Source organism: Nanorana parkeri, unplaced genomic scaffold (assembly GCF_000935625.1).
Source record: "Nanorana parkeri isolate BGI_ZX_2015 unplaced genomic scaffold, ASM93562v1 scaffold326, whole genome shotgun sequence".
Taxonomy (NCBI): Eukaryota; Metazoa; Chordata; class Amphibia; order Anura; family Dicroglossidae; genus Nanorana; species Nanorana parkeri.
In genome coordinates, this window is record NW_017306594.1 from 1144319 (window position 1) to 1156408 (window position 12090).

Consider the following 12090-nt stretch of genomic DNA (forward strand, 5'->3'; position numbering starts at 1 on the left):
TATAATGATTTTTTAAATTAATACATTACTGGATTTTTTTTTCACTGCAGCCTGGACTACCTTGTTAACACTTGAGTTCGCATATCAATGTTTTGCACAGGGCCTTTGTAAAATGTGACTTCACAACAGTTTGTTCTGAACTAGTTATTATGAGTATGTAGTGTCTTAAATTACTTTTGTGCGGGAACTTTTCAGACTTAACTCACTGGAACACAAGATATACTAGTATACAATTTTCATTTTTCAGCATTCTGCATTCTCATATCTATAGGGCTGTCCAGGGAAGCCATTACTCATACATTGACCATATTTGTAAAAGTCCAGGTTGTCCAATCTTTCAGACTTTGTAGAATTCTGCTCTTGGTAGCCTAATGCTGTCTTGATTACACTGATGTCATCTTGGGCTTTCCCCTCAGGATAGACTCCTTCCGCTAAGTTGTCTTGTAAATGTGTATAGTTTTGCAAAGCCTTGACGTCACACACATTGTCAGTATACTTCACTGCTGGAGGTTTGTAGGCCTGGTAGGAAACTTTGGTAGTAGTTGTTATAACAGTCTGTAGAGCTGGAGATGGTGATCTTGCATACCTACATTGGTGATCGGGATTGTAGTAAGAATGACCGGTATTTGTTTGAATCTGGCCATAGTCACTTCTCTCACCATATCCAGGTTTGGCAAATATCTGCATCCATCCGTGATGTTTACCAGTTCCATCAAAACTCCTTTCATGGGGGTTCAGCATGCCAAGATTGGTTTGTGGTCCATTAAACTGAACTCGGTCAGTGTCTGGCAGACTTCCCATGGGTTCCTTGTATAGTGGAGGGTATGAATTTGGGGTCATGTATCCAGGGACATAGAAATCATAACCACATGGTGTTCTTGGCATGTTTTTTCTCTCAGAGCAATATTCACCTTGATAACCTACTGTGCCATATTTATGTTTGAAGGGGTCTGTGTTCTGAAATGAGGGGTAGTGTTGAGGTGCAAGAGGAAAGCTTCCATCTGGTACAAGACTGAAACGCTCTGGTCCATCTAAACAAGATATAGGATGGATGTTGGAGAAATGTCCGCCACTATCATTGTATCTTCCCACCTGAAAATGATTATACTCATGTTAATGATTATTATTATTATAATAATAATAAATAAAATATTACATGAAATGCATTATTATTTTTCAGATAGCAAGGTGCATTTCCTGCAATGCAGACTACCGTATATATAAACATAATTATTAATTGCTTTGTATGTTCAATTTCCATTCATGATATATTTCTAATACTATTTATTGCCAAATTTTAAACATTAATTTACCGACCTAAGACACACTGATACTGTAGAATGAGCACCAGACAAACAGTGGGAGTGATTTACTATAAAAAAAAAACCCTGGTTCACCAGTATAGAATAAATTCAGAAGTGCCGCCTTAGGTCATCTGAGGGCGATAATCACTTAATTCCAAAAAAACATTACAGCACGCTGGTTATTTACGTATTGTGTTATGAACCTTAAAACATCTTGGGATCTTATTCAGTTTTAAGCTGACCTTTTCTGAGAAAGACATAGGGGAACCATTGCCAATCAACTTCTGAATATGATGGTTTTCTGCCTAGCATACTTACCATTTGGGTTCAGTAAGGTTTGAGTTACTGATCTGGAACCAGTATGTATATTTGTAAAGGCAGGAATCCATATCTGCTTATTTGTTCTAAGTAAGGAACACAAATGGGCTGATCCATTAAAAGGAGCTCAGAATCTTCCCTCAAAAAAAATTGTGTATATATTCACTTCAATTATCCAAACATGTGAAAAGCATATGCAAGTAAATATTCACACATTGGTTGAGTAAATATTTTTAACTCCTTTAGTAAATTTGCCATAGTTTATTGAAGCAAGAGTATAAAAGTGGTAAAAGGAAAACTAGCATATGCTTAGAGAGAAGAAACAAGGGTAGCCTCCATGTCTCCATCAGATAAGGGTTCCTTTAAATTGTTAAACAGGCCAAGGGCTGCAAAGAAGGATGTATGCGGGCCAAAAAACACCAGATTGTCATGCCGTCATTATATAGACAGTTATGCTTTGAGGAAATATTGAAATAAACTTCTTTAACTCCATATCTAGTCAGTTGAGACTGGTGCTAGACGTAAGCAACACAGGAACTTCAGAAAGGTAGAGCCTGGTAATGGAGCATGGGGGCAATATTGCAAGCCATGCTTTATTTCAGCAACCACAGCCCAATAGTATTGAGTTAACCTACACCATAAAGATGGATTGGGTTAACTTGAACCATATCCGATGGTGGCAATTGAAGAACTTAGACATACTTTACATTTATATTTATTTCTTTCAGATACCTTCATCCAAAACTGGTGGGTGATGTTAATTTTAAAAAAGCTAGACATTTTAAAGAGTTTGATAATGTGTTTATTTGTTGTAGTATGTTTAACCCTAATTTTTTTTAAATTCTAGAGTAATACATTTATATTAGCGGCAACAACCCAGATGCAATATGTCATGTCTTAATCAGATGTTCAATAAAGTTTATCATAATACTGAATATTGAGCTATAATTGTCATCATGATAAATATTATCTTCTTATATTGATAATTGAAAAGCGAAGCTACAGTCCCACTGCTCTGGGGTAGTTCATTTACATTATAGAGATGGCTCTCTGTTCTCACCTCGGATTCCAGAAGCTTCTTTTTCTGGGACAAGTGGGAGGATGACATGTGTCTTTTCACAGCACTTCTTCGAGCTTCTGTCTCCGATTTACTTTCTGGTCTTGGATGATCATGAACTCCCTTTGCCTAAAAATGGATAAAACAGAAGTGATATATTTAAAAAGAATCACTTAAGGTTATTAGTGCCACTAGTAAACCCAATTCTTGCTATGCCTTGCTTGACTGATTAGCCCTTGTGTTTGGTTTTCAAGGATTTGTTCTTCTGCATTCTTCCTGATCTGTCATAACTGACACTATCAGCAGGTAAAAATGTTAAAGATGCAATGGAAAAGTGCTTCCCACAACAACACTCTGTTGGTACAGGCTACATAGACAATTCAACTAACCGTAGTTTATACTGTTATTATATGGGCCTCAATTTATCATACAGGGAAAGAACACACTAGAAAAGGCTCATCATAAGAGTTGTTAAATGTTGGACACCCATTTAAAATATAAATCCAAGCCTCAGAATATCTCATTAACACCTACCATATATTTAAAGGATGTTTGCAATATTTACAGTGTAATGTTTAACTAACAGACACACCAAAAGGATGCTTCTAGTGCTTCCCACAACAACACTCTGTTGGTACTGGCTACATAGACAATTCAACTAAACGTAGTATATAGTGTTACTATATGGGCCTGAATTTATCATACAGGGAAAGAAGACACTAGAAAAGGCTCAGCATAACAGTAGTTAAACGTTGGTCACTCATTTAAAATATAAATCCAAGCCTCAGAATATCTCATTAACACCTGCCATACATTTAAAGGATGTTTACAATATTCACAGTATAATGTCTAACTAACAGGAACGCCATAAGGGTGCTTCTATTGGTGTAATCAATACATCATTACATAGCATAAGTACCTGAAAAAATATAGCTTTTCCATCTAGACGCCAGAAGTTAGTGACTGGATAACCACTGTGACCTCGGCAAGGGATTAACTCCAGAGCTGCATTGCAGTTACTACACAACTTTTCTGTAAGTTAAAAAAAATCAGAAATTAAGAAATTGCTCTTTCTTACGTATATACATAGAGATAAAAGGTGTGTTCTAGCCAAATTACAAATCCCGTTTTTGTGCATTACTGTTTTCAATTATGTTGACTGTTTTGAATCCAGTTATTCTTTCTTTGGTTTTGTTATTTTTATTGTATTTGAAATGTCTCAACACAAATAGTCAGTTTTTATTCTCAAAGACAATTACAGTATCTAGAGGTTCCTAAAATTCTCATCAGGTACAGTACGTCTGGCAAGCTCATCGTAATGGAAAAGCTTATAAATCGGGATGGATTATTTCTGCTATTCCCCTAAGTGAAAATTAGTACTAGGGTGTTATATTTAAGAGCCTTATCCTCATAGGACATATGAGGACATGTCTATGTGCTTATGTCATCATTCGATGGTATGAGCATTTGGTATCCACAGATTGTCTACTATATACAACCAGCTTTATAATCTAAGAGAAAGTTATGTGTATTCTGATTGTAATGACTAGGATTTAGGAGAGCTATTCTTAAACATATTCTATATCCTTTTACCGCAGAACTTTAGTGTGTGGGGTACTGAGTTGTATGCAGTATGTGTAAATGTATGTATTATATTTATATGCTTCCAAGTAAAGTTTGATTTTGATATGTGTTTGACATATGATGGCTTGTGTAATGTTTAAAAAAATGTTATATGAGAAATGTGTTTCAAGGTTTGTTCACGTATGATAGATAGATAGATAGATAGATAGATAGATAGATAGATAGATAGATAGATAGATAGATAGATAGATAGATAGATAGATAGATAGATAGAAAGTAGAAAATAGATAGAAAGTTAAAAAATATTTCTGTTGGTGGCAATAAATTCTCACTTACTTTGTTGTTTCTGTCGTGCCTTGTCACAGATTGCTGGCCTGAGCTGTAGTTTGCCACCATCAGGCATTGTACAATTTCGGCTGCACACCACCACACCCAAGCAAGACTTCTTCAAGATCTGACAATTATGGTTGTTGGTATTTCTCATGGCCCATCCACTGAGATGACGCTGAGCATTTTTATCCTCACCGCTGTATATATATCGAAAGTAGCCATCTGTCCACTCCTGGAAATTATCGAACTGCTTCAGATCCTGTCATGTCAAAATTAACTATTTTTATTGACTGTTCAGTGTCATAACATATAAGAAGTAGGACAAGTCCAAAAACTACAGGGAACATAACTATACCAGATCACATGGCTGGAAGGTTGTTTTGATTCTACCACCCCATCAACAGGCATCTAAAGGGTTGTACATATATTTTTTTGTACATATGGAGGATTCCAAAGATGAATACAAGATATTGGAGGATTCTCCATACACAGTATCTATGACCACAGGCTCCCACGTCCCTTATCCCAACATGATAAAATCCTAGTTTCTAGATGCTACACTGTAATGTATATTAATAATAATAATTAATAATGTAATATAATTTACTGTATGGTGTTTAATTTTTTGTCAATTTCTCTAGTAAAAATGAAACATCATTTGAGATAACCCTTATGATTACAGTACACTTGTATAAACTCAAAAAAATCAAAAACCTGCAGCTGACAGAGCTATAACAATACAACACAACACAGTAACAATATGATTTGTATCATATAAACATGTGGTGAGATTTTTTTACAGGTGAGTTTGATTTATTTGCATCCAATAAATAAACTATTTTCTATCACTTTCTATATTTTCTGTTTTGAACCCAAAGCACAATGGCATCTTAAATTTTCTCAGTTTGCATAGACTATAGCAAATATCTTTTTTTTTTTATGAACACGTTAAAGAACACATAAAACCTAATTAACATACTTTTTATACAAAAATACTTGATAAGGGACAGTTAAAGTTCTTCACACAAGGAATCCGATGTACCAGGAGTACTTGTCATATGGACTGTATGGTTGAAGTGTATTTGTCGCCAAAACGTGGTGATCCGACAAGGGTCGGATTTACCCTGTCTGCTGCCCCTTGGCCAGGTTCCTCAATGAGCCCCCCTACCCACCACCCCCCAATGGAGAATGGCAACCAGATGGTGGGTGAGCTGCAGGGTTGTTTTGAATTTTTAAAATGTTTTCTTTATTATTTTTAACTTTGTTTCTTTAATTATTATTTCTTCTTATTTATTTTTTAATCAATTTTGTTATTTTTTTCCTCATTTTCATTTATTTATTTTTTTCACTGAAATTTATTGAATCTGTCACCTCCAAAATAGGAGTTTGAGCACAGCACTGTGCTAGCTCTCCTGTGACAGCTGAAATGGGAAGGCTGCGAGTGCAGCTCTCCCAACTCAGTGTTCACATGGAGTAGAGTGGAGAACAGACATTCTCTGCTCTGCCCCCCACTCTCCATCCTGAGGAGAGGATCTCCATCTCCAGGGAGAGGCAGCCAGCGAGGAGAGAGGTAGCCGGCGGGGGCAGAACGAAACGAGTGGTAACTTTACATGTACAGCTGTACATTTAGTCCTGCTTGCCCAAAGCAGGGCTACATGTAGAAAAAAACGACTCCCCCGGCCCCCGGAAACTGCATTTCCCTGACGTCAGGAGATAGGAATTCCACAACCCTGCCACCCCTCTACTCCCTGCCACCCCGAGGGCTGGCCTTGTTGGCCTTGTGGGAAATTCAGACCTGGATCTGGCCAGTCTGTTATTTCTTAACTTTCTTTAGCAAATCAAGCTGTCCAGCAAAATTAGCAGTCAGGGGGTTGAGACAAAACATTTAACACTGACAGGGGTGCTCATAATGGTCAGATTGTATTCAATTATGTAGAATCTTTATTCCAAAATGGAAAAAAACTGTTGCAGTAACTGCTTGAAAAGTGTTGGCTGCAGTTAAGAATTAATTTGTTAATCAGGTCAATATAAATTTGCTAACATATGTAACACTAGTCTCTCTACTGGTTGACAATGCTGTTGCCCAAGACTGGCTCCATTGCTCCTCCATAGAGACAGGAAGTGTGTTACTGACTGGATCACCAGGTGAATATAAAGGAAAAAAAGCCTTAAAAAAAAGCAAACTAATGCAGCCACCACATTTAAAGAAGAACTCCCGGCAGAAACTGTATTGACCTTTGCAGTGGGGCTGCCCCAGCACTGCATGGGTTAACTGCTCATTTTTGCCTAGGGTAAAAAAAAATTATACTTGCCCGATCCTCAGAGCCGGAAGTGCTCCCTCCAGCCTTTCTCTTCCTCCACTGCAGCAATGGTATGTTCCTCTGTCTTTTCACATCCTATACACTGTATTGGATGTGATGACTGGAGGATTCCTAGACCGCTGCAGCGTAGGGGGAGAAAAGCTCCAGGGACCTGTCTATAAGCCGGCCGGCTCAGAGGATCAAATGAGTATCAAAACAAGCAGTTAACCCTTGCAGTGCAGGGTAGCCCCACTGCAAGGGTTAATTAAATGTCTGCCTGGAGTTCTTTAAGGATTGAAAAGCTGCAATATATTACATTTTGTTTTTGGGTATAGATATGTTTAATTAACCAGGCATTGAGTCAGAACCTGCATGAATGAAATTCTCTGTCAGAGAAACCCACTAGATCAATAAACTAAGTAAGTGTCAGTTACTTAATCCAGGAAAGATTCACTAAAAAACAATGTTCATGCAATGGGGATTATACATACAGCTACAGAATGATGTCTTATGAATAACACAATACTAAAATGTTGCAAAACTCCCCTGAGATTTAAATATGCCATGTCTGATATATCAATAATTTAGACCAATAAGAATATACAGATGAAGTTAAAGTGACACTAAGCTCAGGAGATAAATCGTAAAAATGCATTCAAGTACCTTACCTGTTAACAAAAATGTATCTTATTTGTGTATCGCTCAACTGTAGATCCTCAAATCATCTCTGAATTGGTGCTGACACTGTCCTTCCTTCAGGAGGGTGGTTACTTATGTTCCCCATGGTCTCTGTGTGTGTTGTAAAGTAGCCACCGCTCCAAGCTCGCTCCCATGATGGACTATAATGTCACATTTATTTTACTAATTTGTATTCAGATTGTAGTTCATTACAGGAGTGAGCTTGGAGTGGTGGCCACTTTACAACACACACAGTGACCATGGAGAACAAAAGTAGCCACCCTCCAGAAGGAAGGACAGGGTCAGCACCAATTCAGAGATGATTTGAGGATCTACAGCTGAGTGATACACAAATAAGATACATTTTTGTTAACAGGTAAGGTACTTGAATGCATTTTTAAGTTTAACTCCTAAGTTAAGTTTCACTTTAAATACAAGCAAATAGGAGACCTTGAAAAGCCATACATTTATAACTGTACATTTATAGCTGCTGAATGTGTTCCATAGCTATATCACCAATGCAAAGCAAGCAGTGCCAACAGTGTAATACACTGCCTATTGCAGTGTATTAGAGGCGTGTGCGAGTGTTTGTTCTAGTCTTACAGTCTCATTACAGAGAAAAACACTCCAGTAAGTGATGACACATTCCCTATTGTAATCTGCCATTAAGATGTTTGCCTGCATGGACTTCTGTGTGCAGACCGGATTAACGTGCAGCTAATACACTGCTACTCAGTGCCTATGGGCTGTGTAATGATTTATCTTGTTATCTAATCCCCTCCACTGTAATAACTACCAGCCTAACCTAAGCAATACGTACAAGCATCAGATAATGCATTTATTTACTAATATCATTTAAATAAAACCAGTTATATACAGTCTTAGCAAATCAATCATATTATCATTTTAACTACTCTAGTAGACAGTAGACAAAAACTTTTTTTTAAATGACCAATTGCTACAGGAACTGTACTCTTCACAATGGTTGTATCCTTTTTCTTTGGCTTTCAATAGACTGTGTTTATTATGTTTTCAGTAGAGACGGTTCACTTAGTTAAGTGGTAAGGCTATAACTCACTAGTAAATGTACCCCATTGTACTTCGCTGAGAATTATACCCTACTGAGCAATAAAGGCTCTGTGTGTCCTCAACTTGTACATGAAGTTGGCGCTACATGTCAACTACAATGTGTAAAGTGGTACAAGACACTAACACTACTAATAGTAATAATACCAATTAATGTGATGTATTGTGTTATATGTTATTAAAGACCATCAAATGTGTAAAGTGGTACAAGACACTAATACTACTAATAGTAATAATACCAATTCATGTGATGTATTGTGTTATATGTTATTAAAGACCATCAAATGTGTAAAGTGGTACAAGACTAATGGTAATAATACTACTAATGGTAATAATAACAATTCATGTGATGTATTGTGTTATATGTTATTAAATACCATCAAATGTGTAAAGTGCTACAAGACTCTAATACTACTAATAGTAATAATACCAATTCATGTTATGTATTGTTTTATATGTTATTAAATACCAGCAAATGTGTAAAGTGGTACAAGACACAATTATTAATAATAATAATAATAATAATAGTTATAATTCTTCTTATGAATATGATTATTATTATTATTATTATTACATAATATTATATACAGGTGTACTAGGTTTTTAACATTAATAGAAAAGGTAGCAATATATGATATTGATAGAAATGGTAGCAATATATGAATGCGATCTGACCCCACGCTGAATAGTACAATACTTTTGCAGCCTTGTCGGTCTTCTTGTCAGTCCCAATTACTGCTATATTTCTCTTGTATCATTTTTCCACCATTACTCATTAGTACATAAGAAAATAAAAGCAATTGTTTTCCTCTCCACCTTCTAAATCACATCCTTCATTTTCACATCTCTACCCTGTTTCAGTAATGGCAGTTTCATAATAGTATGCGGCGTCTAAATAGTTCCCTGTAACTGAACCGAAAAGAAATGTGTTTATGACATTTCAGGGTAAAAATAACAAGTTTGGGAAGCTGAGAGATGTATGTGACGAATGCTCCCTGTGACATGTCACTGTCCTTGTCCGGGTCATCACCATTAACAGATATTTTATGGTAGGAGACTTCAGAATTCTTGGAAAATACTAAAATAAGTGGTCACATAGGTGAAGAATGGACCAAGATCACTATAAATGGCAGAAACTAGATTTCTTCTTCTTACCGATCAGCAATGTTAATGATTATCGCCCGGTGTAGTAGGTAGGTAGGTACATAGCCATCTACTATACTCCATGCTGCTTGTCATTGTTTGATACAAGTACAATCGTCCGACACAGCGCTACACAGTAACAAATAATTGCAATATATCATCTCTATTACAATGTTTCCGATTTATGAGTACCCTTTAATTGCTCAGTAACATTTCTAGAGATATATATCTCCCCAGTGATTATTTATGTCCACTAAATCATCTGAAAAGAAATCTAGAGCATGCAATTGCAATTGTCTTCTGAAAATGCTGCTTGCCTGGCTGTTATTCTGATTCTTTAGCTTTATTCCTTGTAGCCAGTGACCTAACTGCATAGAGGTTTGTGACTTTTCTCCAACTTTGCCAATCTGCATAAGTGTTTGTGTTAATGACTTAGATATTATTGAGGAACAGAAGCCAGTTTAGTAACTTGCATTTTCTGACAAACAGAAGTCCTATTTCTTCTAGAGCTGAAGTGAATGTGAAAAGTACTCCTTTAGGGTATTATTTGGTTTTTGCTACATAAAAATAAGCTTCAGGATGCCTAGATGGGAAATGGTATGTATATATAAGCCTAAACTGTTTATAAATGGTTGTTATAGTAGTGATTATAATGTGACAGCGTCATATATAGCAGTGATTAGAATGTGGAGCTGATTTACTAATGTTTCTCCTTTGGTAAATCAGCTCCCTATTATAATCACTGCTATATAGATTCATAAAGTTAAAACAGCCTTACTCTATCCACTAACCTCTGGGAGTAGTATCTGCTGCTTTAGTACATCAGGCGCAATGGTAGATAGCTGTAATATCCCTACATCATTTAATAAGAATTTAATGTACTTTGTCCTGTGAGAAATATATCTATTTTTAATTCAGCCTGAACTCAATGGGTTTTTTGAAGTGAACAAATAACATGGGATCGATTTATCAAACTGTGGAGCATGTACAACTTTGTAAGTTGAGTCTTTACTTTGCAAAAGCGAATAGTCACCTAGCTTAATAAATAAGGTGAATCTGTGTTCACTGCAATCATCCGAACCATTGTTAACGAAGCTCTACAAAGCTAAATAAACGTTCAGTCTGCAAAGTGAAATGCTTACTTAGTAAATCAGCTCCACATTATAATATCTGCTATATGTGATGCATATGTGGGATTATGGAATAAAACACTTACAGGGTTATTCACAAAAGGGTGAAGAGTTTGGGGAAGGCAATTAGAAGTGAACAATCTAGGACAACATCGCTGAACTGGAACGTGAGCTGAATTGGAGAATTTTTCCAAATCAGCTAGATTGTTCACTTCTCCTGCCTTCTCCAAACTCTTCACCCCTTTGTGAATAACCCTGTTTAGAAAATAATATTTTTTCTAGCTAGCACATGGTTGAGGTTTTAAAGGGAACGCAGATTGATCTGATTTACTAGCGTTCACTTTGCAAGGTGAACATTCACTCTCCTTAATTAGCAACTATGACTATAATACATGAATCCCATAGCAATCAGTCTACATTTCTACTAGAGGCGCCTAAACGGCACTCATACCTATTGAATAAGATATAAGAATAGGCAGTTACGTTTTAGTGATTAACCTTAGAAAATATGGATTTGGTTAGCTTTATTTTTTTAAGATCAGATGTTGTAGGGATGTGAGCTCCATTAGATAACCGCAACATGTGAATTGTATTTGCAGCAGACAAGGCGATCCCATAGAGAATAGCAGTGTCTGTGTGCCATTGCCAGGGGCTCTGCTGTGTTCTCCATCACACCAACAACTGGATCTCTGTCATCCCATTCCAGTCTGACTAATTGGTCCATGTTCCTTTTACACACACTCTGTGATTTAACCATGTACCGATGGAAGCTATTTTTTTCTGACCTAAAATTGTTCAATTTATCATCGTTTCATTTTAATGCATAGCCAATAATGTAATGTATAGCTCACATATCTAATTGGTGTTAATTACAAATTGAATTACCCCCCACCGCAACCTTTTATTGGACCTCATGTTATCACAATAAAAATCACACTGAGCACTAAAAATATTCGATTTTACTTTGAACGCATTTATATGTATTTTTATTAAGTGTTTAGACATCAGTTTCCTACACAGTCTTTATCAGTATGAACGTGTGTTGCTTTTATGTAGTTAGTTTTGCCTGCAGACGGTGTTATTACGTTGGTTGGCAATATAGATTATTTGTCGGATCCATCAAATAGAATATGCAAATAGTTTTTCCTCATTGCTTTATA

At 36.4% G+C, this 12090-nt stretch overlaps 1 protein-coding gene across 1 annotated transcript in view; it reads right to left on the minus strand.

Annotated features, from left to right (window-relative positions):
• Positions 1 to 243: 243 nt before the first annotated feature.
• GCM2 (glial cells missing homolog 2) overlaps positions 244 to 12090 on the minus strand; it is a 12716-nt gene continuing 869 nt past the window's right edge. Inside the window, exons 2-5 of the mRNA XM_018558211.1 lie at positions 4600 to 4852; positions 3599 to 3711; positions 2683 to 2808; positions 244 to 1092 (exon numbers count right to left, since the gene is read on the minus strand). Coding sequence (XP_018413713.1) covers positions 244 to 1092; positions 2683 to 2808; positions 3599 to 3711; positions 4600 to 4852 — 1341 coding nt within the window. The remainder of the gene's footprint in view (positions 1093 to 2682; positions 2809 to 3598; positions 3712 to 4599; positions 4853 to 12090) is intronic.